Source organism: Zootoca vivipara, chromosome 8 (genome assembly GCF_963506605.1).
Source record: "Zootoca vivipara chromosome 8, rZooViv1.1, whole genome shotgun sequence".
NCBI classification, from domain to species: domain Eukaryota; kingdom Metazoa; phylum Chordata; class Lepidosauria; order Squamata; family Lacertidae; genus Zootoca; species Zootoca vivipara.
Genome location: NC_083283.1, coordinates 3,053,602 through 3,080,829, shown reverse-complemented (window position 1 = coordinate 3,080,829; position 27,228 = coordinate 3,053,602). Strand labels below are relative to the sequence as shown.

General features: G+C 48.1%; 1 protein-coding gene across 3 annotated transcripts in view; it reads right to left on the bottom strand.

Moving 5' to 3' along the window:
* ARHGAP39 (Rho GTPase activating protein 39) overlaps positions 1–27,228 on the bottom strand; it is a 184,987-nt gene that overhangs the window by 124,204 nt on the left and 33,555 nt on the right. Inside the window, exon 1 of one of the 3 annotated variants that reach the window (XM_060277558.1) lies at positions 10,895–12,982. The exons of the other annotated variants lie outside the window; for them this stretch is intronic. Coding sequence (XP_060133541.1) covers positions 10,895–10,911 — 17 coding nt within the window. The 5' untranslated portion in view covers positions 10,912–12,982. Of the gene's footprint in view, positions 1–10,894; positions 12,983–27,228 lie in introns of those variants that run through there. 3 annotated transcript variants of the gene reach the window in all.

The following is a 27,228-nucleotide window of genomic DNA, read 5'->3' as shown; positions in this document are numbered from 1 at the left end:
TCTTGGAGCCATTCCAAGGACAAAGTCCATCACGCTGATCTCAAGAGGATGGAGGTCAGCCAAGGAACGGAAAGAGCCTTACACAAGGCTTTGAGCAAGAAGAACCTCCCAGCACCTAGGGCTGAGCCCTGATTCAAGGTCTTCTTGAGAAAGGGAAGTTCTGCAACAGATCTTATGGAACCTTAGAATCACAGAGTTGGAAAGGACCCCAAGGGGTCATCTAGTCCAACTCCTTGCAATGCAGGAATCTCAACTAAAGCATCCGTGACAGATGGTCATCCAACCTCTGCTTAAACACCTCCAAGGAAAGGAGAATCCACCACCTTCTATCCCACGGCCAAACAGCTCTTCCTGATGTTTATTTGGAATCTCCTTTTTTATAACTTGAAGCCAATGGTTTGAGTCCTACACTCCAGAGTAGGAGAAAACAAGATTGTTCCCTCTTCCATGCGACAGCTCTTGAGACATTTCAAGGTGGCTATCCTATCTCCTCTCGGTCATCTCTTTTCCAGGATAAACATACCCAGCTCCCTCAACCGTTCCTCATCAGGCTTGGTTTCTGGACCCTGGAACATCTTGGTTGCCCTCCTCTGCATAGCTTCCAGCTTCTCCATATATCCCCATATCCTTCTCAAACTGTGATGGCCAGAACTAGACCCCGGAATCCAGGTGGCGTCTGGCCAAGGAAGAATAGATTGTGTTTACTGAGAACAGCCCTTTCCAAGCCCTTTTCCTTTTGTGCCATGTCCTTTGGATCTTAAAGCGAAGTTGTCTGATGTTTGTACACAGCTCTGAGAGCTTAGGGTATGGTAAGCGTTCTTCGCCTGGGTTATCCGAATACTTCCAAGAGAATCAGTGAAACAGCTTACGGTCCCTGGGATGTTCTGGTTGCAGTCCAAAACATCTGGAGGGCACCTGCTTGGAGAAGGCTGGTCCAACACAACCGACACACACATAGAGAGAACATTTTATGAGGCTGTCTCGATGCACATTTCCTAAGCAGACCAAGGCTTAGAGCCAGCAATACCCATCACAGGGGAACAGAGAGCCAAAGAGCTCCCTGTTGATTGTTTCCAGACACTTTAAGAGCTAAAAAAAAGCCAGCCAGCAGGATCTGGAGGAGATTTCATTCCCATTATGGGGGTCACACACCCACGCTAAGTCACCACATCCTCAAACAGCTCCTGTGGGCTGCTGTACACTTGATCACTTGCCCCCTTCAGGCTCCCGTCTGGGGCCAAGCGAAGAGTTTCGTTCAGGCCTAAAGCTTCAGCAGTTAGCAAAGGTGAAGGCACGGATCAGAGCATCGCAGGGTATTAAAAACAAGCCTCAGCCTTGAAAATCGGGACAAAGGACAGCACAGAGGAAGTGTGCAGGGGGGGGGAGAAAAAAATATTTGTGAGTTAAGCTTTATAAATACTGTATAATATTTTGTTCTCTCTCGTCAAGTTATTGCTTTTCAAACAATCCATCGTGTATAAGTCAACATATTGAGCAAATTTTTGTTACGAAATTCTGCGATCATTTTGTTTTCACAACAACCCTGCAAGGCAGGCCACTGCCAACATTCCCATTTTACAGGAAGTAAAAGTAAAAGAAGGTGCCCCCAAATCCTCTGTGATTCATTGTCTTTAAATTATTTTAATGCAACTCTAACGAAGAAAAAAGGAAGAACAAAGAAACATCATACACTGCCATTAGCAATGAAAATTAATCCATCAATCCTAATTTTCAGAAGCTGTCCCTGTGTCCAAACAACTATCCAAACAAGATTGGGGATTGTAAGATTGTTCAAAATCCCCCAGGCGCGTTTTGCTACTAGCACGGGTCCAATTGCGACTACTTGGGGATTTCTGGGTGCCAGACTGGCAAGTGACATCTCCATCGAGCCAGCTGACTTGTGTGCAGCTTCCGCACGAATCCTGGAGCCCTTGCTGGGCATCTTAGTCCTCCATAATCACGAAAGTAAGTGCAGGGTTGAGTACAGAGATATCTGACTGTGCGGCGGCCTTTCCCATGGGTCACCCAAATGGAACTCGCAGACCACAGCTTAAAAACCTCCACCTCGGTTCATAGTTAATACCACGTCCATTTCCACTGTGTGTGTTTCTCTGCCTTGCATTCTGGGACAAGCGAATTGTTGTAAGAGCAAGCTACACGGAAGCAACATAGCTGGAATCGTAGCGTTGGAAGGGACCCCCCTGGCGAACAGACATTCCGTTGTGGCGACCATAACCTCTGCCATTTGGAGCCTAGCTCACATATCTGAGTTTCTAGCCCTGCGCTATGAACAATGGACGGCGGGAGTTTATCCTTCCAACCTTGAAGGACAAGCCTCTTGCAAGAATGTGCGCCCAAATTCTCTGCAGAGAGGTCAATGGCAAAGCTGTTTGCTAAGGATTTCGAACAACTGTTCCTCAAACCGCAGCTGCGTTTGCCCCTCTCTCTCCCTCCTTGCGCCACCTGCAGAAGCACACTCGGATCAGTCACTTTGCGACTTCAGAAAAGGGGGAAAGGCACACTTCAAAAAGGAACAGGCCCCAGGCAAGAGGAAGGAGCATATCCAATTTCCTGCCCCTTACTTATCAGGACTTCCTCGATTGCAGTTGCCTTTTGGGAAAGGAGCCTAGCATGGCCAAAGCCCAAACCGTCACAGGCCACCCCTCCCTTTCAAACTGCGGCTTTATCTCCTTCACACTCAAGAGAGCACCACAAGGCTGATAATGCACAAACAGGCAAGCTGAAGCAGGATTTCACAGCTGTAATTTGCAAGGGCGACCTCCTGGCCTGCGCTGGAGGTGGGCTGAGATGGAGTCCTAGCAATAAGCTCCGCACTGCCAACTCCAGAAGCAGGAGCAGCAAAATATATACATGCATATCTTTCCATAAGGGGTGGTGCCCGTTTGTGCCCTTCGAGAAATAAGTTAGGAGAGGCTCCTCTCTGGCCGCTGCTTCTTAATCCGACTTCAGTTGCCCAAGATTTTAAGGCAGCTTCATTTATCTCTGTAAGGCTTCATAGGCGCAGAGAGAGAGAGGGAACATTTCAATCCTGGAGAATAAAAGGGCTTCAATGGGGGTTTCAGGGGGAAGAGGGAGAGTCTTAGCAAGCATGTTTCGCTCTTCAAACCTACTTCTCTGCCAAACTAATTAGCTAGACGAATTCTGGGCGAGGCAGCGAGTCTTCCCAGCTAATTTAACACAGCAAAAAGGACTTGGCAGCAACCAACAGGCACTTTAAAGAAGATCTGGAGGCTGGTTTAGCTGTCACAGCTGCCCCCGATTTCACATGCGTTGGGGAGCAGCTGTGTGCGCTGTGGCTCTCAGACAGGTGTCAGCGTGGCAAACCAAAAACGGGGATCTCCTGCAATCCTCGGCCACGACAACCAGTGGCAACCTGGAAAAATCAGTCTGCAAGAGAGATTCAGCCGTCGCCACCACGACTACCATCTTCCTGAGAAAGTGAATTAGGAATCTGGAACCCGCCCGTGGCCTGGGAAGGAGAAGGGGAGACAACTCCCCAGAGAAAGGGGTGCTTTGCAAAACCTGACGCAGAGTCCCCCCCTTCCCCGGACACCAATGTCACTTCGGGGTAAGAAAGGCCTCAAATCCTTGTTTTTAAGCAGAGGTCAGGTGGCCATCTGTCATGGATGCTTTAGTCGAGATTCCTACATTGCAGGCGGTTGAACTAGATGACACTGGGGGTCCCTGCCAATGCTACGATTCTATGATTCTAAGTCAGGGCAACAAGAGGGATGCTGGCAGGTTTTCCTGGTGGCTCCTCTGGACCTTGCAAACCGTTTTCTCCAAAGGCTATGAAAGTTTCTATCCTGTTTCTTGGTGTCAAAGGAGCCACCATCATTATTATAATTATTTATTTATTTATTTATTTATTTATTTATTACTATTACTATTACTAATTGCATTTACTTCCCACCTTTTCTCCAAGGAGCTCAAGGTGGGGCAGATAGTTCTCCTCCTCCCTGTTTTATCCTCACAACAACCCTGTGAGGTGGGCTAGGCTGAGAGTGAGTGACTGGCCCAAGATCACCAACCGAGTTTCATGACTGAGTGGGGATTCGAACCCTGGTCTCCCTGGCCCCAACCCAGCACTTTAACCACTATGCCACCATTGGCTCCCTTGAGGTGGCTTGCCACCAGCTATTCATATAAAAGCGGCAAAGGGCATAAGAACAGGGTTCCTAAAGTGCTGGGTTTTTACTCTCCAGGACCCTGCCCTGAAGTCTCATTCCATTTTTATTCCTTGCCCCAAACCTTTGAGGATGTGGTAGAACCCTAAGCAGGCTAGGCTGACTCTCCACACACAAAGCTTTCAAACGTTGGTTTCAAATGCTGCAAGATGGAGGCTTGCTTGCCACACAAGCCGCAGGCACGGCCGGAACAGCCTCCGCGGTTGACCCGAACCCTGGTCTCGTTTGCAGTACAGAGGGGTGAAGACTCCCAGGCAGCAGCCATCAATCCTGCGTGGAATGTTCCGAACTCGGAGCCTCGTGCCAATCTCCTCTGAACAGGCTGTGACCCAGAAAATCAGCGTGAGCAGAAGGGAAGTGACAAGCCGAGTCCAAAGGCAAACTAACAAGCTGCTCGAACACGGGGCAGGGGAGGAGATACAGGGCTGCCAGGACTTCCGCACAGGCTGCGGAATTGGACAAATGAGGAGCCCAGGCTGTCATGAAACAACAGATCAATATCCACTGGCAAATCCGAGGGAAGGATCTCTGCAGAATCCTTCCTGAAGTTGTGCAAGAGACAGACAAGCTGACCTTCTCAGCTTGCGGTCCTTTCTGGCCATTTCATTTTGGGGACTTCAGCTGCGTTACCTCGGTGCCAAGATATTTTTTTGGTACATCGACCACCTGGAAAGAGCAAAAACTGCCTTCTCATTTCCCTCTCTGTTCTCCTGGGGGCATAAAAACATGAGTCATGCCAATGGTCTGTCTAGTCCATCATCCTGTTCTCACAGTGGCCAGCCAGGTGCCTGTGGGAATCCCGCAAGCAGGATCCGAGCACAAGAGCAACCCTCTCCCCTCCTATGGTTTCCAGAAACTGGCATTCAGAAGCATCGCTGCCTCCAACTGTGGGGGCAGAGCATAGGCCTCAATAGCTGGTGGTCATTGATTGCCCTCTCCTTCAGAGGCAATAATATAAGACCCGGACACTGGGGTCCACCTCCGAGAGCCTTCTGGCAGTTCCTTCATTGCGAGAAGCAAAGTTACAGGGAGCCAGGCAGAGGGCCTTCTCGGTGGTGGCGCCTGCCCTGTGGAACGCCCTCCCAGCAGATGTCAAAGAGAAAAACAACTACCAGACTTTTAGAAGACATCTGAAGGCAGCCCTGTTTAGGGAAGTTTTTAATGTCTGAGGTTTTATTGTGTTTTTTAATATTTTGTTGGGAGATGCCCGGAGTGGCTGGGGCAACCCAGTCAGATGGAGAGCATATATCATTGCCATTGTTATTTACGCGTGTTTGATCACAAGAGAACCTATAAGTAGCTTTGGTCTGGCATCTGGTCGCCGCCGCACCCCAATCCCAAAGGCTCAAGGGGTGTGTGACCGGACTTGTGCGATCCACCCAGTGAGGTCTCTAGCACCTGTCACGAGAGGGGGAGCCTGGTCAGCTGCTGTGACCCTGCGTTGTCCTCCTCCCATGTCCCAGCCCAACCCCTTCTGAATTGCAGCTGCCCTACACGCAGCTGGGTCGGGGCTGGGATCTGGATGAATGGGGCTCAGAGGCCGTTCATTCACCTGCTGCAATTGTCCGGGAGCATTTAAGCGAGAGGAATGGCATTTCTTGCTGGAATTTGTGACCCCCGACTAAACCTCGATGGGCCAGGTCAGAATCCGAATCTCGGCAGGAAATCAAACCCACGACGAATGACGGCGGTGTCCTAGTTACAGAGGCTGCAGCGCCATGCCCACTTCGCCGGACTCCATAGGGCTTATTTACAAGTTGACATGGGCAAGGCTGAGATGCGAAAAAGAGGAACTAAGAGGCGTTCCGTATATATAGATAACAATTCATCTGTATGTGGGCATTTATTGTCCACAGAATTTTGGGGGGCAGCGGAAGACACATGCACCCTGGTACACGGCAGGCAAGGAGCACGTCACCCCGGCATTAAAGGAGCCAGGTCTTTTGCAGAGTGCTCTGCCACAAAGCAGGCATTTGGAAGGGGCTGGGTCTTGAAGGTAACACAGGACGACACCGTCTGTGCCGTTCAACCCCTGCAGGAACCAGCCACAATGCAGGGAGAAACAGATCAGAGAACAGCTCCAACTCAAGTGACATGGCGGATCAGTTAAACCCCGAGTGTGAAGTCAAATCCATTTACCCTGACTCCACAAAAAGGCGCTCTCCTTCTTTCTCTTTCTTCTTTTGAGTTAGAAAACCTTGCCCAAAACTAGATTCAGAAGCAGCTGCATCGGAGAGGGCTGCTTCTAGTACATGGTTCTGAGCCCTGATACAGATACCCAACTACCCCCAATAGACACAGACACACCCACCATCCCTGTGTTGTGCCGATGGTGAAGGTCACACACATACGGAAATCATGACTTCCCCAAAGTGGTGGCCATCAAAATGTTTTGGACTACACTGGAGTGCTGTCTGGGGCTGATGGGAGTTGTAGCTCAAAGCATGCGCAGTGCACTAGGCTGGGGCAATCGGGTTTAAACCATGGCTTGCGTCTTCCAAAAACTTGTGAGCCTCTGAGATCAGGAAATAGACGGGCTCCCACTGATGTGCATTTAAAAAAGGAGAGGGCTATTTGTCACACACAAAGAGGAAAGCTCAGGACCACAACACCTCAAGGACTACTTTCCCCCAGCCCTTGCAACCCTCATCTGAGTCCCATCCTCATGTGCTTCCTCCACGAGAAGTCCGGAGGTTGGCAACACGAGAAAGAGCCTTTTCTGTGGTGGCTCCCCATTTGTGGAATGCTTCACCTGACGCCTTCGTTGCATAGCTTTAGGCGGCAAGCAAAGACATTGCTCTTCTCCCAGGCCTTTGGCTAAATAAACCATCTATGGCCTTTTAAACTGGGGGGGGGGTATTGCTTTCTTTGTTATTATGTTATGTATTTTTGTGTTTTTACACTGTATAGTGCCCTGTGATCCTCAGGTGAGGTGCGGAATATAAATTTAACAAATAAATAAAACAAAATAATAAGTTTCCACGGCCTGCAACTATGCATTGCCTCAGCCAAGGGCCTGGGGCAGATTCAGAGCAAATAAAGGCGCAATGTTAAAGAAGAACTTCTGCAAAGTAGCTCAGCCTTGGTTGAGCCCAATTTCCCGCTGGCTTTGCAAGCGGATTGTCAAGACATACACAGCAGTGTGTGTGATTCCGCCTTCGTGCTTCGGGGCAGGCGGCTTGAGGTTTATTTTATATTTTTAAGTGCTGCCTATTTCTATTCATGCATTGCATTTGCAAATTGTGTTTTTGTTTGAAGTGCGAAAGCAATTTTGGGAGGGAGAGGAGGCTCCTCGATGACATCGCGAGGCACGCCCCGAACTCGGAAGGAAAAGGTCCAGAAGCCACCGCAGAGAGGACTTCCGGCTCTTTGGGATCGTGGGAGGGATCTTGTTACGGATTGCAGCTCCGCACCTGCTGGAGGGAGACTGGCAACCCTCGTCCGCCAGAACAGGTGGCTGGAGGTAAAGGAAGCAAAAAAGAAATAAGCTCTCCTCCTCCGCTGCAGATTTCAGCAGAAGACTGGGCTCTGCAGCTGGGAGCACCTGCACTCCACAGCCAAGGCTGCCCATATGCTCCGTGATTGCAAAAAACGCTTCCATGCGCGTGCCTCTTGCCCGGGCAAAGAACCCAATAGCAGGGGACAGTTGGGAGCAGAGTCTGTCACTCAATCTGTCAGCTTGATTAAAATGGGAGAAAGCAGATTGCGCTGCGCAGCTCCGGGATTTTGCTTCTGCACTCCTAACCCTTTTCCACACTTAAAAGCATCCCTCTAAAATCCTCCCAATGTGACTGTGTGTGTGTGTGCGCGCGCGTGCGTGCCTAGGGATTCTGCTCTCAGAATTATGCAAATTCCAGACATTTGCATTTATCCAATTGCTGTGCATCATCTCCCCAACTCTGAAAGCAGAGCTATGTACCTTAAGACTGGAAAGTGTGGCAGGCGTGAAGACTGGGCCCAGACCTGTGGCCCCTAAGCTAGCCTGCTGCCCCACTGAGGTTGGTAGGGGGGGTCCCCAGTTGAAGCAAGATTCAAATGACAGCCCAGTCGGCTTCCATATGTGGAAATTGGGGGAGTCCCAAATGTCTCCTCATCCATCGCAGGCAGGAAAATGTATTGGGCCAACCTTGGCACGGTCCCCTGCCCCGACCTCTCAGGATCCCCTGCTTTCCTTAAAAAGCAAACCAACTAAATTCATCACAAAAGACCAGATCGCAGAGCGTGCAGCCTGCACAAATCCACAGGCGGCAGACCACGCCGCGTGCATCCGTGCATCCGAATGAAACAAAACTTTCCTCGTCAAAACGAGTTCTTTGCCTGCCAAGAAGCGCAAAGCCGAGAGGAGCACCTGGCCCGCTTTTCCTTGCCAGTCCTGGATCTCGCTGTTCTTGCATCCGAGCACCTGGCTGGGCCGAGAATCCACAGAGAAGCTCTCCTCCAGCATTCTGACAAGCCTGACAGCAGAACCGGCACCGCTATTTTACTCGACGTGCCAGGTCCAAGTCTGCAATTAAGACCCCCGGCATCCAAAGGTGGGCTGTGCAATTACCTGAACGATGCATGCACGCGCTTGTCAATGGCCGCACGCTGCTCTCCAAATGATATGCCTCTGGGATAGGGGTTTTTTCCCTCCCCCCCCCCCGCCCCCCACCATCCCAATTCTATAAGCTCAGGAAAGAAACAAAGGCGCCCGTTGCTCATCCACTGCTAAAACAAAAAAGAGCAGAGCCTCTGCGCATCAGGACTGATGCTATTCCGGGTCTCCAGCTTCCCGCCCCCTCCAACGAGTGCTGATCGGATCCAGCACTGCGGAGAATGTTAGTGCAACGTAACCACGGCCAAGGAACAGGGTCTGTAGCCAACTCTGCATGTTACGGCAGATGCAAGAACAGAGGAGGGGGAGCAGGACAATAAGGCAACATTCTCGGGATTTTCGTAGGGCAAGGAACCTCGAGCCTCTCCCTATGGATATTGCAAGCACGCACAAACACACACAGAGAGCAGTGATAAACTACTATCATATTGTAACCTGTGCATTTTTACTTTTCCTGGTACACAGAATTCAGATTATCGAAGCAACAATAATTACCAAGGAAGCTATTTGGAGATTGTTATGTACTGAGCTGAATCATACAACAATAGGATCCAGAATCAGCAGTCTGATTGGTCCGCAGGAGCCACCCAATCCAACTCCAGGTGGAAGTGAATCCGCAACCTGATTGGCCTGCAGGAGCAGCCAATCAGGCTACTGTCAATCCACAAACTGATTGGCCCACAGGTGTAGCCCTGAAGTAGCCAATCACGCAAGGCCCATTGTGTAAATAATGTATATAAGCAGATGGTTTTGGGAAAAGGGCATTCTTCTTCTCTTCTTCTCCTTGATGATTAAGAGCTGAATAAAGAGCATGAAATTCACTCTTGACTCCGAGTATATTTCAGAGATATACACATATGGCATTTTAATGAACATAAGAAGAGCCTGCTGGATCAGGCCCATCTAGTCCAGAATCCTGTTCTCACAGTGGCACAGAGCTGCTTGTGGGAAACATGCAAGCAGGATTCGACGCAAGAGCAGCTCTCCCCTCCTGTGGTTTCCAGCAACTGGGATTCAGAAGCATCGCTGCCTCTGAAAGGGGAGGCAGGGCACAGCCACCGTGGCTAGTGGCCTTCGATGAAATCTCTTGTCTGATCTTCAAATATCTCCCATGGAAGATGGAGCAAGCTTGTTTTCTCCCGCTTTGAAGGGTAAGACGCCAGTCAATGGACTCAAGTTACAAGGAAGGAGATTCCAACTAAATATCAGGGAGACCTTTGTGAGAATGAGAGCTGTTCTACAGTGGAACAGACTCCTTTGGAAGGCAGGGGAGGTTTTTAAGCAGAATCATAGAGTTGGAAGAGACCACAAGGGCCATCCAGTCCAACCCCCTGCCAAGCAGGAAACACCATCAAAGCATTCTTGACATATGCCTGTCAAGCCTCTTGCTTAAAGACCTCCAAAGAAGGAGACTCCACCACACTCCTCGGTAGCAAATCCCACTGCCGAACAGCTCTTAATGTCAGGAAGTTCTTCCTAATGTTTAGGTGGAATCTTCTTTCTTGTAGTTTGAATCCATTGCTCCGTGTCCGCTTCTCTGGAGCAGCAGAAAACAACCTTTCTCCCTCCTCTATATGACATCCTTTTATATATTTGAACATGGCTATCATATCACCCCTTAACCTTCTATTCTCCAGGCTAAACATACTCAGCTCCCTAAACCGTTCCTCATAAGGCATCGTTTCCAGGCCTTTGACCATTTTGGTTGCCCTCTTCTGGACACGTTCCAGCTTGTCCGTATCCTTCTTGAACTGTGGAAGTTGGTTGGCCATCCGTCAGGGACGCTTAAGTTGGCATTGCAGGGGGTTGGACTAGATGACACTTGGGATCTCTTCCAACTCTACAATTCTATAATCCTCTTTTAAAGCTATCCAAGTTGGTGGCCATCCCTGCCTCCTGTGGGAGGGAGTTCCATAGTTTAGTTATAAATACGGTTGTACCTCGGAAGTCGAACGGAATCCATTTTGGAAGTCCGTTAGACTTCCAAAACATTCGGAAACCAAAGCGCAGCTTCTGATTGGCTGCAGGAAGCTGCGGAAGCCCCATCGGACATTTGGCTTCCAAAAGAACATTAAAAAACCGGAACACTCACTTCCGGGTTTCGATCATTCGGGAGCCGGAACATTCAACTCCCAAGGCGTTCAGGAGCCGAGTACGACTGTTCTCCCAATGTGACTGCTATATTGTTAAACGGAGCCAGTTTCAGAGGGTGGTGGCAAAGGAGAGGAGGATGGGTTGGGGTGGATTTCAACTCCGGCAAGAAGAAAGAACAGCTCCCAGGGAAGGAGGGGCTGTTTGAGGGCTGCTTGTATTCATGGCAATATGGCATGTTGCCCGCAGCGGGCATTTGGTTCTCTCGAAAGCCATTAGCTGTGGAATTTCTCATCATCAGGCTCTAAAAGCGAGCTGCGTGCAATGATAGAACTAATTTTTCCTAATGGCGCACTGTTACCATAATGCCTCCCGGTATTAATGGCCGGCTTTTGAAAACTACCCTCTTTAGGAATGCTGTCTGACCGGCCGCACTCTGCACGATTAGCTCTGATGGCAGATCTGCCAGTGCCGGGCGCCCGCGCCCTGGATTTCCGCCGCCCAACTGCTCTGATTCCCTACAATCTCTGCCGCTTCTGCCCCTGATTCCCACCCAGGACACTTGGGTGGGCTACCTCTCCTTCCCTCCTCCCCCACCCTTAAAAAAAAAAACCACACCACACCACCCTCTTCCACGCAGGGCGTTCCCAAGAGGGCATGAGCAGACAGTGAGGGGGAAGTCGTTGGGTGATGATTGCAGAAAGAGCCCACTGGGATATGAGAGGAGAAGGGGGGAGCAAAGAGGTTGGGGGGCTAAAAAGAAATAAAGGAGAAAAGCCTAAGCCAGGCACCCCCAAACTGCGGCCCTCCAGATGTTTTGGCCTACAACTCCCATGATCCCTAGCTAACAGGACCAGTGGTCAGGGGTGATGGGAATTGTAGTCCAAAACATCTGGAGGGCCGAAGTTTGGGGATGCCTGGCCTAAGTTCAGTGGCAGAGCACGTATCCAGCAAGCAGAAAACCCAGGCTCTCCAGGTAGGAAGGGGAACATTCCCTAACCTGGAGAGCCCACTGCTGGTCAGTGTAGAGACCAGCCTTCAGCCACCTGGTAACCTCTGGGCCAGTGTTTCTCAAATTTGGGTCTCCGGCGGTCATTGGACTACAATTCCGATCATCCCCGACCGCTGGTCCTGCTAGCTAGGGATGATGGGAGGTGCCCTGAGAAGCTGGATAGCTCAGTTGGTTACAGCATGGTGCTGATAATGCCAAGGTTGCAGGTTTGATCCCTGTAACGGGAAGCTGCGTAGTCCAGGACTATGTTGATCCTCAGGGTCCCTTCCAACACTAGGATTCTAAATCCGACAACCGCCGGAGACCCACCTTTTAGGCAAGACTCATCTAAAAGACTCATCCCACAGGACCTATGTAACGGATTGACACAGTTTTGAAATATTTATTCCTACCTGGCTGGAAAAGAGTTAATCCACCTCCAGCCTGACTGACATAACATTCTGATGGGGGCGGGACTGTTCCCAGTTTAAAAGGAGAGAGGAGCGGTTTGGTCAGGGAGGTGGTTGGCAATTGACAGTTGGGAGTTAGGGAGTTGGTAGAGGGTAGAGTGTTAAAGAGGGATGCAGGAGCTGTATGAAGAAAACTGTGTTAAATAAAAAGAAGATATGTGCTTTTAAGAACCAAAGAAACTCATGTTTATAAGTTAACTAATAAAGTTAAATGTGCTTAAACGTTCACTGACTCGGCAGTGTCTCAGTACCTTCAGAGGTGTGACAAAGAGGGGAGAACAAAGCTTTCCTGGGGAAGAGGAAACTGTTTGCTGTTTCTCCTGTCATACAAAGGGCTGGTTAGCGAAGCCGAAGGAGCCACATAGTTGCCTAAGGGAGAGGCACACTGTAGCAGTAGGGATCCCAGGGAGGGAGACCCCACTGGTGGCCATAGGTTGTCAACGCAGAGCCTGAGGTACTCTGGAGACAAGTCCAATTTGGACTCTGGAGGTTTTTTTCTCCTGTTTGTGGAGAAGCACAGGGAGAGCCTCTGAGGTTAAAGCAGTGAGGTGGGGGATCCATCACAACCTATTGCAGTCATCAGCAGTCAACAGCCATCAACAGCAGTCAACAGCCATCAACAGGTTTACCACTCCTATCAGCCCATCACCCATTCCCACCCACCCCCACCACCCTCTGAATATACATAAGGGTCTGGTGGATTCTGTTGCAGTGTATCTGACGAAGTGTGCATGCACACGAAAGCTCATACCAAAATAAAAACTTAGTTGGTCTTTAAGTCTTTAAGGTGCTACTGAATGAATTTTTTTATTTTTCATCTAAAAGAGTCAGTGTGGCAGAGTTATCTGAGCAGGGTTTCCCTAACTTGGGTCTCTAGCTGGGGTTGTGTTTTGTTGTTTTTTGGACTACAACTCCCATCATCCCTAGCGAGCAGGGTCAGTGGTCAGGCATGATGGGAACTGTAGTCCAAAAGCAGCGGGAGACCCAAGTTTCGGAAAGGCTGAGTTAGTGGCAGACTAGGAACTGGAAAACTGAGGTTCAAATCCCCACTCGGATATGTAGCTCACTGGGGGAGGGGGGGGGCTTGCAGCAGTCACTGCCTCTCGGAGGAACCTTCCTCACAGGGTTGTTGTTGTTGTTGTTGTTGTTGTTGTTGTTTAGTCGTTTAGTCGTGTCCGACTCTTCGTGACCCCATGGACCATAGCACGCCAGGCACTCCTGTCTTGCACTGCCTCCCGCAGTTTGGTCAAACTCATGTTCGTAGCTTCGAGAACACTGTCCAACCATCTTGTCCTCTGTCGTCCCCTTCTCCTAGTGCCCTCAATCTTTCCCAACATCAGGGTCTTTTCCAAGGATTCTTCTCTTCTCATGAGGTGGCCAAAGTATTGGAGCCTCAGCTTCACGATCTGTCCTTCCAGGGAGCACTCAGGGCTGATTTCCTTAAGAATGGATAGGTTTGATCTTCTAGCAGTCCATGGGACTCTCAAGAGTCTCCTCCAGCACCATAATTCAAAAGCATCAATTCTTCGACGATCAGCCTTCTTTATGGTCCAGCTCTCACTTCCATACATCTCACTTCCATACAGGGTTGTTGTGAGGATTAAATAAGATGGGAAAGAAGAACCACGTATGCCAGCAAGGTACACCTGCATCCGCAAAACCGGACACCGTCATCTTCCCCAGCTGCAAGAAGACCTGTCTCTCCCATATCGGTCTCTACAGCCACAGCAGGCGCTGTAACTCTCCAACTTCACTCCCAAAGGCGCACTCCTGCCTTGTCTCCTGAGACAGACGGATGCAGCCAGGGTCTGACTCTGCATTAAGACAGCTTCCTCCATCCCCAAAGAGGTTCTTGCTGAATGTGGATTAGGAAAGGAAGGAAGGAAAGGAAGAGTTTCGCATGGTCTGAATGGCAAGAGGCGTAAGCGAATTTGACAGCAGAGTGTCAGACAGAGGCATATCGAACGCATGCAAAATACCGACAGGAATGGCTCCGGAGAGCCAAAGCGACAGCCAAGATCCTCCCGCAACAGGCTTTTGAAGCCCAGATGTTCTTTTGAGTCAGGATCATCCTTGCAGAGATTCGTCTAGGCCAGTTCCCACCCGTTAACACATAGAACCTGGGTTTATTTGTTTAATAAAAACAATACACCGCTTGATTGTAAAAAAACAACAACAAGGCGGTTTACAAGAAAGATAGAACCATAAGATTATCACTAAGAAAAACCAGCAAGAATAATTCAAAACTTTAGAAAAGGTACAATAATAAACAAAAAAACAAATTAGAACTCGCATCAGCTTCCTCAACATCTGGGTAGGCTTGTCTGAACAAAGATGTTTTTAGCAGGCACCGAAAACAGGGAAAGCACCTGCCTGATGTCAATGGGCAAGGAGTTCCAAAGTGTAGAGGCTGCCACACTAAAATATCACATTATTACAAATGAAGAACCAGTATTATGTGGCAGCTGTAACATGGCCACTTCTGCCAATCAAAGTGGTTTGCTGGCTGCTGGACTGTGCCGTGATTTCTGAGGAAGATGATTATGAGTCCCAGAGAGTCACCAGACTCTGTCCTCCAGATTTTTGGGATCTCCAATCCCTGTTTAGCCCAAACGTGCTGGAGGGCACCAGCTTGGGAAGGCCTGTGCTAGATAATTTTGAAGTCTCTGCTCAGCAAGAAGACCTTTAAATCCCACATATTAAATAAAACCCAACGCAGGAGGAGGACACTCTGTCGATGATGTGGCCTGGTGCATTTTTTATGCTCCATCCTTCGCTTCTCAGACTATCTCCTGCCCTCGTTCCCCAAAATACACTAGCTGAAATGTCTGGCCCAAATACTAATATTAGAGCCAAATTACAGGGCGAAACAAAAGCTTGTCAAACTGGGCGCTGCTGTTAAGGAAGCCATTTCGAGCAGTTATTACATTTCCGCCGCACAATACTAGAAGGCGGAAATAAGCCTTTGCTGATAAGCATTATCTTGCCGTCATCCTCGATGTGATCCTGAAAGGTAGGGCCGGCCTCATCCTCCCTCCTTGTTGCAAGTAATGGAACCGAAGCAAAGGGAAAACAGCAGCTTATGCAAGGTGAGCTCATGGCTGGGATGAGGGATGGGACTGCGAACTTTGCAGCACGTGCCTGAAGCGCAACCGCATGCATGCTTAAAAAGGTAAAGGACCCCTGACAGTTACCATAAGTCCAGTCGCGAACGACTCTGGGGTTGCGGCGCTCATCTCGCTTTACTGGCCGAGGGAGCCGGCACTTGTCCGCAGACAGTTTTTCCGGGTCATGTGGCCAGCAGGACTAAGCCGCTTCTGGTGAACCAGAGCAGCGCACGGAAACACCGTTTACCCTTCCCGCCGGAGTGGTACCTATTTATCTACTTGCACTTTGAAGTGCTTTCAACCTGCTACGTTGGCAGGAGCTGGGACTGAGCAATGGGAGCTCACCCCGTCACGGGGATTCAAACTACCCCGCCACCTGCATCCCCATGCATGCTTACACAAGAGTAAATCCAAGTTCAATGGCGCTTACTCCCAAGTGGTGCCCACATTGGACTGCAGCCTTAAAAAGACCTTCGCCCATCATCTCAACAAAAGAGGTTTAAAGACTCTCTCAAGACAAATCTTTAAAAATGTAGTATAAACACCAACAACTGGGGAACACTGGCCTGCGAGCACTCCAATTGGAGAAGAGCCTTTACCAAAGGTGTCGTGGGCTTTGAAGTCGCTCGAACTCAGGACGAAAGGGGGACACGAGCTAAGAAGGCACTTTGGCAAACCCTCACCATGATCAACTCCCGCCCAGAAACCTATGTCCCTGCTGTGGAAGGACGTGTGGATCCAGAACTGGCCCCCAGTCATGTACAGACTCACTGTTAAGACCGTGTTCATGGAAGACAATCTTACTCGGCTATTACCGGTAGTGATCGCCTAAGAAGAAGATGACTTCCTTAAACAAAAGACACAAGTAGCACGAAGCTCAACTGCCATAGCCCTCATTTTGATGATGATGATGAATTTGGCTTCACGGGGATTGGAACCCTGCTCTCCCAGGTCATAGTACAACTTTCTAGCCGCTATGCCACACTGGCTCAGACGTCGATACGAGGCCTCCATCCTCACAGAAGCAGCAGGAATGCATCTTACATGTAGCACACGCACCCGGGGATTGCCTGTCATGCGCAAGAGCCAGGCCCAATGTTTTGCAGCTGTGTGCAAACGTGCAACCACCATGGGAAGCCACAACTGACCAATGTCCCCTGAAGCACAAGCCCACTCATTCCCCACCCCAGATGAGGATGGTGAAGAAGACAGTTTTAAAAGAGATTGGACAAAATCGTACAGTAGTCTGATCTGCTACTGACAGCTATTAGTCGCAACAGTTAAAATGGTGTCTTCATGCTCAGAACCATTACAGCTCCAACTGCCAAACCTCCTCAGAGGTGGCTGGCAGACCCCAGTTGGGAAGGAATGTGATACATATTCATCTGTGCTGTTTTAAATGGTTTTTCTATTGCTGTACACTGCCCTGATACTTTGTGAGAGGACAAGACATAAATATATCATACATACATACATGGCAATTCTTAAAAAATTCTCGTGAGCTTGAGAGTGATCTATATAAGCTGGCATGCCAGAAATCCTCTCATATTCTACCCAAAAAGCCAACAAATTAAACCGTATTTGTATACCAGGAATCTATTAAAAAACACACCCCAAAAGTTTCCAACAGATTCAGGATCACAAATCTTGTTGGCATCATCACAGGAGCAAAAATCCTGCCACCACTTTTGAAGACACGGTACTAACCCCATCGATACCGTTATCACCAGCCTGACGTCTTCCCGTAATTGTGGGAGCAATTGCTTAACCGCACAGCGATATTCCAGCCACTCTGGGCTCCCCCGAGCACTGCAGCCCATGCTGGAAATTTAAGCATGATGGAAATTAATGGGCCACATTCCTAGATCTGAAACCCAGGGGATAGGTTGGACAGACCACTAAGCGCGCATCACGATGGCCAGGATTACTGATTGAATTTGAAAGTCTTTGCAGCACAGGGTGAGATTAGCTCGTGGTTAAATAGCATAAACTCTACATGCTGGGCAAAATCCTGAGAGGTAACCAAGGTATGCAATTAAATGAGGACTTGAAGGACACAAAGGAGACAACAGAATGCTTTCCCCATAAGCATGTCTGCCGCTGCAGAACACGGCTGGGCAATCCATGGCCCTCCAGATCTTGCAGGAATGATTTGGGTTGAAGATGTGATCTAAAACACCAGCGGCAGGAGCAGAAACAAGACAAATGCAGGGAGACAAGAGGAAATCTGGGAAGAACATAGGAAGCTGCTGTGTTTAATATAGAGTCGGACTATTTGGTCCATCTAGCTCAGTAGTGCCTACACTGACTGGCAGCAACATTCCAGGATTTCAGATGGGAATATTCCCAGCCTTGCATACAGAGTGTTCTGTCAGTGAGCTACTGACCCTTCCCCTAACAGAGAATTTCCCCTCTCTGGTGTATAACAGCTCTTACAGTAAATACAACCCAGGGCAGCTTTGTATAGTATCCTTTGCAGTCACGTTTCCACAGCCAGGGGGATCAGAATCCGGGGTCCTTTGCTCCAGAGACATTGGAGATCCCACCACCGCTAACGGCTGAACGCCCAGGTGTACACACCACTTTGCCACTTTCACCAGTTAAAAAAGACAGAACTGGCTTTGCAGAAGTACAAAACTACAGAAGTGATAAGAAAAAGGGAGCCTTCTTTGCCACACGGGTGCTGGCCAATCAGTGCTGTGCGGAGCTGATTTCCATTGCAGGAAAATCTTCCATTTCAGATTTGCGTTCCTGCCCCTTGCCTCGCCCGCTATCGAGAAGCATCCAAGAATCATCATCTTGCACTGCAGAGGGGAGTTTGCACAAACACTTGGAAGGAGATTTCCCTCAGATAACCAGTCCTAACTAGAACGGAATCTGTTTAACAGGGCCGAGAGGGCTGATTTACAGGCTTTGACAAGGAGGGCTAAATTTACCCGGAACTGTAGCATGCATGACACATCACTATTTAGCATTATTCTCTTGGAAATGAACTATCCTTGACCCTGGGGCTGCGTGCCGTCCAAGCACCCATAAGTCTGCTGTTTGCTGGAGCATGCCAATAACGGAGGCTCTTTCCGCTGTCTTGAGAGCGCAGGATGGATCGACGGATGGGCACGTTCTGAGACACATTTCACTCCAATCTGTCGTTTAGCGCACTGTAAACCTCTTAACTTTGCCCCGATTAATCAATCGCCGGGCACAGAACAATTACGTGGTTCTTCTTTTTTGATTTATAGCCCACCCTAACCTACTGCAAGAGGTCGTGGGGCCGGGGGGGGGGGATAGCAGCGTCATGGGGCAGAAAAGTCCCAGGCACTTGGCCAGCAGGCACTTAAAAAGCTGACGCTCACAGCCAAGAATCTGAAATCTCTTTCCAGCACTGCGAAATTGTACGTTGCAATGCAAAGGGTGGCATTGCTGTTTTGGACAGCTTCAGTGCATGCAAGGGAGATTCTTCAGCACCCAATAATTCAGTGTTTTGCATCAAACCAGACATTAGAGAAGTTTTTCTCTCTTCCACCTAGAAAGCTGGGTTTTGGATCATGTTTCCTATATAAATTCAGACTCTGTCCCATCAGTGCTCCTTACGCTGTTCCTCTTCACCACACAGGCAAAGACTGAAGGAAAACTGAGTAGCTTTGGACACATAGGCTGCAGGAACAAAAATAAGCATGAAAAGTAGGGTGGGAATCGTTTACTGCAAGCAGCATCCTGTTTTATGGAGGTGTCATGTGCAATTTAATCTAAAAATGTGTAAGGGCCTTCCATGACTACAGGAGGCTCCTCAGTTCAGAGGTTCCCCCCCAACCTGCGGAGGTCTACGAGAACGACAAGGAGAGCTGTGGATTGTTGCACACTCACCTCTCGCTTCTACGTGCAAGAAGGTCACGCCTTCCTTTTAATAAAAAGGTGAAATGGTGCATAGAATCTGATTTGCTTTTAAGGCTGATCACCATCTTCATTCATTGTGGAGTTTGGGTTAAACTGTACACTTCGAAATTAATTTAAAATCACAGGTCTCCCCAACTAGCAAAGCGAAGCAGGGAAAGTGCCAAACACTGTAGGAATTGAATGGGGCTCCCTAACATTTGCGCACACACACACACACACACACACACACACACAGAGAAAGAGATAGAGAGAGAGAGAGAGACCAGGAGACCAGGAGACCAGTCCCTTAAATAAATAAATAAATTAAAATGAATAAAAACCCTGTGCCCATCTCTTTCCCTCATAAACCTCCTGGCTTAAATTTGGCATCTGAGGACAGCTTTATCCCTTTTCTTTTCTCTCCCACCTGTTTCCGCCCCCCCCCCCTTTGGCCAAACACCACTTGCTTCCAATTCCCCCCCCCCCCCGATCCTGCAACCAGATCCTGATCGGGTGCAGCCAGGTCCTGTTTAGCTTGTCAGGAGATCCATCACAAATGTGTGTCAGCCAATTTGGGTCATAATGCGAGTCATCAATGCAGCCACTGTGCCACATATCCGGGCACTGCTGCCAAACATATATTGACCAACCTGGTTAGGGTTTTCTAAGAACGCGCCCAACGGACGTCGGCAGCGTTACCGGGCGAGCAAACAGTTTGCAAACGGAAGCATGCGCTTCACGGGAGGAGCACAAATGCAAGCTGGCTAAGGCCTCCGAACCGCCTGCTACTAACCCCAGCAGCGATGGAAACCCAGTTAGATAAGCTAATTGCCAAATGACACCTTAAACCAGGCATGTCCAAAGTCCAGCCCAGGGGCCTAGTCTGGCCCACCGGTTGGTTTAATCCGGCCCCTGTGGCAGTTTATTTCCTGGGGTAAAATCCCCCCCAAAAGTCAACAACTTCAATCCTAAAAAAGCTCAACAACTTTTGGGGGAAATCCTCAAATAGCTCAACAATGTCAATCCTAAAAAAAAAACTCAACAACTTTGGTTGGCCCTCACGCATGTTCACTTCAACAGATCTGGCCCTCTTTGAAAAAAGTTTGGACACCCCTGCCTTAAACCTAGGCGATGGGCACCACAACAGAATGTCTAGGCACCTTTAAAAGGGGGGGGCGGGATTTGTTGCTGTTGTTATTATTCATTTCATTTCTCTACCACTCTATATTTTAAAGGGGGGGAACCTCAAAGCGGCTCACAACACATTAAAACATCAAGTAAAACAATCCAGAATGAAACAAATTCAAGCGATGGCATCTAACACAGAGGAAATTGGAGTCAATACATCCAGGAACCTGACCAAAATGCTGGAGAGGCTGTACCTCTACAGGCACATACCTCCACATGTGGTGGGAATGTCCTCAAATCCAACCCTTTGGGACAGCAGTCCTGCAAAAAATTATGCAACATAACTAAGCAGGTTATGCTTATAACCTACTGTACTCAAGAATTGGCCCTATTATTTTCCTAGACAATAATGCTCACTTGCACCACAAAGAGCTTATAACCCATCTACTCTCAGCGGCCAGAAACATCATAGTTAGACGCTAGAGAGACTTGTCCAGAGTAAGCATGGACCACTGGGAACAAATTGTATGGAAACAGTCTTATTAGAAAGGTTAACCGACAAACTAGAACTGACATGAGGACAAAAGAAAGAGAACACCTTCACCCTGGTATGGTTCCCTTTTATTACACACACAGCTCAAACTGACAACAGTGATAGAAGATTCAAGCCTCAAGGGGGGTGGGGAATCAAGCTTCAAAGAGGTTACTACCCCACCTTCAAATAACTTCGGGAGAAGAAATAGAAAGGAAAGGAGGGCTGACTGGCAGATAGCAGTAGTAGGGGATGCAAACCCAACGTGAGGCAAACTGGTCAGATCCCAGCCGGAATACTGTGTCCAGTTCTGGGCAGCACGATTTAAGAAGGATATGGGGAAGCTGGAACATATGCAGAGGAGGGCGAACGAGATGATTGAGGGTCTGGGAACCAAGCCTTATGAGGAAGGGTTGAGGGAATTGGGTATCTTTAGCTGGGAGGAGAAAAGACTGAGAGGTGATCTGAGAGCCATCTTCACCTATCTAAAGGGCACAAGCTTGTTTTCTCCAATGGATTCCGATTACAAGAAAGGAGATTCCTGCTAAACATTAGGAATAGAGTTGCCACATTTCAAAAAGTGAAAATCCGGACACAGAATTTGTTGAGTTTTTGCAAAATCTTAATCTACACTTCCAACATGGGTTGCTGCATATCCATCTGGACATTTAAGTGATTTCCGCCCGGGTGCAAAATCCTAACGGTAAAATCCTGGCTATGTCCAGGAAACTCCAGACGTATGGTAGCCCTAATTAGAAAAGAGCTTTCTGGGGGTAAGAGCTATTCAACAGCGGAACACCCTCCTTCGGAAGGTGGTGGAATATCCTTCATTGGGAGGTTTTCAAACAGAGGTTTGGTGGCCATCTGTCAAGATTTAGCTGTGCTTCCTGCATTGCAAGGGGTTGGACTAGATGACCCTTGGGGTCCCTTCCAACTCTACGATTCTGTGATTCAAACGGATCTCAAGGAGTCTGGCCTCAAGTGAGGGGATTCATATTTCAAGCTCCCCCAAGCCAAACTTTCAACCCCATCAGTAAGTCCCGCCTAAATCCAAATAAACTTTGCCACCTTTGGCAAACCCAAACAGTTAACAAAAACCTCCCATGTGGAACTTTGCAAGCAACTCAGAGTTTACTGGTGCATTGAGAGGACAAAGGAATCACGTTGATATTTGAGACGTGGGTGGAAATATTATAAGCACGGCCCACTCTGCATACTGCAGCACTGAATTCTCATGGGCAGCCTGCAAAATGCTTTCACCCAGCTTACAAGAGTTATTTCACTTTTGAGCTTCATGGAAGTCAGCTTTTGCTCCTGTACTGCTTGTTTTAATGTAAAAGAAGAAGAAGAAACTATATTCATGCTGCTTTTAGCCAGACAGCATCGAAGGAGTATTATCAAAGCTAATGAGAATTAGGATGATAACGACCTGCCATATATCATTGGTTGCACCAAAGGTTTCTCAAAAAGAGCAGGCCTGGAAAAGTGGGTTTTCTTGGCTTCAAGAGGAAGCAGTTCTTCACTGAGTTAAGAGGTCTCTGAACACAAGAGCCATGAAGAGTCCTGCTGGATCAGGCCAAGGGCCGATCAAGTCCAGTATCCTGCAAATTCCAGCACTGCAAGGGGTTGGACTAGATGATCCTTGGGTCCCTTCCAACTCTACAATTCTATGATTTTATGATAACCAGATGCCTGTGGGAAACCAGGAAGAGCACAACAGCTCCCTCTTCCTACTGCTGAAACCAGGCAAATGGTATTCAGAGTGTAACCACTTTGAATAGTGAGCAGTGCTTAGTAGTAGCCATTGAGTCGTAGAGCTGTAGAGCTGGGAGGGACCCAAGGGTCATCTAGTCCAACCCCCTGTAATGCAGGAACAACCTTCTTGCATATGTTGTGCAAAGCAGAAGTGACAGCACTGCTTGGGCAGTGGGCTGCCTGCCAGTCTATGGAACCCTGGCAAATGCCCAGCCTTGCCACCAGCTCCAATGAAAGAACCCTGTTTTTGTCTGCCCCTCTCATCCAACCGGCCTCCAGCTCCTGGCTTCTGTTTCTGCCTCAGTATCTCAACCCCCTGGTCTCGTCTTCCCATTTGCCAAAACAGAAGAGAGAGATCATGAAGGGCAACTATTGCAATCATAAAGCTGGAAGAGACTCAAGGAGTCACCTAGTCCAAGCCCTTTGCAATGCAGGAATCTCAGCTAAAGCATCCATGACAGTGTTAGTACGCCCTGTTCAGCCCACGTCTTAAGCGCGTGCATGGGCTAGGCAACTGGAGCACCTTCACCGACCTTTTGATCGCAGGAACATAGATAGACACAGCATTCCCAGAGAACAGGTCCTGGTGCAGTGGACTCAACATCTGCTCATTGTGAGCACCAAAACTCAGCAGAATAAAACAGAAGCAAAGCTGTGGAGGTTTCGAAGCATCCCTAATTTATTTCTAGTAGTCACTACAAATCACTACAGACATGTATGAGAAGAGCACTTCTCATGCAGCCATCTTCCCTCTACATAGGTAAGAGCGAAAACCTTTCAGTACCAGAGACGGAAGAACCAAAAAGCAGCTTCCGCCCCTCCTTTCTCATAACGTGAAAGCAAAACAAAAGATCAGGCGATTCTTGCAATGGGAATGGGTGAAAATGCCAACAGACAGGTGGCCATCCAACTTCTGCTTAAAAACCTCCAAAGGAGGAGAGTCCGCCGCCTTCCGAGGGAGTCCATTCCGCTGTCGAACAACTCTTTCCATCAGAAAGTTCTTCCTAACGTTTTGCCGCAATCTCGTTTCTTGCTATTTGAACCCGGTGGTTTGGGTAGTCCTACCCCCTGGAGCAGCAGAAAACAAACTTGCTCCATCTTCCTTGTGACATCTCTTCAGGTGGGAGGTTCAGCAAAGGCACCCGGAGAAGCATCAACCTCATTGAGTACAGAGAAGCAGGGCTTTTTTGCGTTCTGTTGTGGCCACCCTCCACCCCTCACTTCAACAAGCTAGCCATGAAAAGAGGTTAATTGGAAAAGCAAGTGTCAGGGGGCCATTTCAACTGACCTGGCGAACAGAAGGAGAAAGGCGTGCAGTGGCCCGGAATGACCGAGGTCACCTCCCCAGGACAGGGCTATTGTGGAACTCACATTCCTGGCGCTCGGAGCCCTATTCCCAGGGAAGCTAAGCCAATGCTTTGGTCAGGCTTACGCTGCGCACAAATAAACCCCCTGGACCGCAAGAGACGTGGTTTGTAGGGCGTGTTTTTTCCAGGGAATTCTGAAATTCTTTAAAGGCTTATTCAGGAAGCTCCATAAGAATCAGAGAATCACAGGACTGTAGAATGGGAAGAGATCCAATGTGTCAGCTTCGATGGCTTTAAAGAAAGGATTCAACACATTCATGGAGAAGAGGTCTATCAATGGCCACTAGCCAAGATGGCTCCGCTCTGCCTCCATGGTTGCAGGCGGCAATGGTTCTGAATGCCAGGGGCTCAAAACCACAGGAGGGCAGGGGGCTCCTTGTGCTTGAATCCTGCTTACAGGTTTTCCAACAGAGGCATCTGGGCCTCTAGGAGAACAGGATGCTGGACAAGATGGGCCACTGGCCTGATCCTGCAGGTTCTTATTTTCTCAGAGCATGAGCAGAAAAATCACCTGGGCCTTCTGGCGGTTCCCTCCCTGCGAGAAGCGAGGTTACAGCGAACCAGGCAGAGGGCCTTCTTGGTGGTGGCACCCTCCCTGTGGAACGTCCTCCCATCAGATGTTAGAGAAATAAACAACTACCTGACTTTTAGAAGACATTTTTAGGGACATTTTTAATGACTGATGTTTTAATGTATTTTTAATATTTTGTTGGAAGCCACCCAGAGTGGCTGGGGAAACCCAGTCAGATGGGCGGGGTATAAATAATATTATATTATTATTATTATTATCCCAGAAGTGCAAGCTGGATTTCGAAGGGGCAGAGGAACCAGAGACCAAATAGCAAACATGCGCTGGATTATGGAGAAAGCTAGAGAGTTCCAGAAAAACGTCTACTTCTGCTTCATTGACTATGCAAAAGCCTTTGACTGTGTCGACCACAGCAAACTATGGCAAGTTCTTAAAGAAATGGGAGTGCCTGATCACCTCATCTGTCTCCTGAGAAATCTCTATGTGGGACAAGAAGCTACAGTTAGAACTGGATATGGAACAACTGATTGGTTCAAAATTGGGAAAGGAGTACGACAAGGTTGTATATTGTCTCCCTGCTTATTTAACTTATATGCAGAATTCATCATGCGAAAGGCTGGACTAGATGAATCCCAAGCCGGAATTAAGATTGCTGGAAGAAATATCAACAACCTCAGATATGCAGATGACACAACCTTGATGGCAGAAAGCGAGGAGGAATTAAAGAACCTTTTAATGAGGGTGAAAGAGGAGAGCGCAAAATATGGTCTGAAGCTCAACATCAAAAAAACCAAGATCATGGCCACTGGTCCCATCACCTCCTGGCAAATAGAAGGGGAAGAAATGGAGGCAGTGAGAGATTTTACTTTCTTGGGCTCCTTGATCACTGCAGATGGTGACAGCAGTCACGAAATTAAAAGACGCCTGCTTCTTGGGAGAAAAGCAATGACAAACCTAGACAGCATCTTAAAAAGCAGAGACATCACCTTGCCGACAAAGGTCCGTATAGTTAAAGCTATGGTTTTCCCAGTAGTGATGTATGGAAGTGAGAGTTGGACCATAAAGAAGGCTGATCGCCGAAGAATTGATGCTTTTGAATTATGGTGCTGGAGGAGACTCTTGAGAGTCCCATGGACTGCAAGAAGATCAAACCTATCCATTCTTAAGGAAATCAGCCCTGAGTGCTCCCTGGAAGGACAGATCGTGAAGCTGAGGCTCCAATACTTTGGCCACCTCATGAGAAGAGAAGAATCCTTGGAAAAGACCCTGATGTTGGGAAAGATTGAGGGCACTAGGAGAAGGGGACGACAGAGGACAAGATGGTTGGACAGTGTTCTCGAAGCTACGAACATGAGTTTGACCAAACTGCGGGAGGCAGTGCGAGAGGGGAGTGCCTGGCGTGCTATGGTCCATGGGGTCACGAAGAGTCGGACACGACTAAACGACTAAACAACAACAACAATTATTATTATTATTATTATTATTATTATTATTATTATTCATTCACCTGCGAGGTCACCTTTACCCCTTATGCACCAATCTGACCACTTCAATCAGCAGAACACGCATGGCCACAAAGCAACACGTAACACCTGTTTCTGTATTTGTGAGAATTCAACATTTTTTTTAAAAAAAATACATTTTATTCCATTTTCCAAATTCAACAAATTAGCAAAACCAATCTTTTATACAAAATCTTATATTCACATCTTTTACCTTGCTCCGCCGAGCTATGACTTCCCCCCCTCCCTTCATGCGGGTTTCTTATTAATTCCCTTTTTTGCAGTTCCTTTTTTATCATATTGGTCAATTTGTAAGGTTTATTTTAATCCTGCGAGAGTTTTTAACGATCTACAGTTTTTCTCCATATAGTCCACATATTTACTCCAGTCCTTTTGAAACCTTGTCTCCCCCTGGTCACGAATCTTGCATGTCAATCTAGCAAGTTCAGCATAGTCCATCATTTTTGTCTGCCACTCCACAATTGTAGGTAATTCCTGTAATTTCCATTTTTGGGCTAACAAAGTCCTAGCCGCAGTTGTTGCATACATAAACAGTGTTTGATCTTCTTTTCTAATCTCTCCTCCCATTATTCCTAACAAAAATGCTTCTGGTTTTTTTGGAAAAGTATATCTAAACATCTTTTTCAATTCGTTATATAAACTTTCCCAAAATCTTTTAACTTTTTCGCATGTCCACCACATATGATAAAATTCACCATCTTTCTCTTTACATTTCCAGCAACTTTTGTCACGAGAATTCAACATTTTAGTGTGACAGCAACTGCCCTGTGGAACTCCCTGCCTATTGATGGCATCGTCATGGTACGGGTCTCTTTTCAGCACCTGCTAAAAAGGCTTTTGTTGAGACAACCCGACCCAGAGGTTTAGAAAGTTGATGCGACTGTTTTCAGTCTATTGGTATTTAAACTTTTCAAAAATGCTTTAGTTACTTTTTTCTTAATGAGGAATTTACTGTTTTCTCTCTCTCTCTCTCTTTTGTAAACCACTTTGAGGGCGCCTTTTACAATCAAGCCGTGCATAAATGTTAAAAGAGATAAAAGGAAGAACGAAATAAGACCTT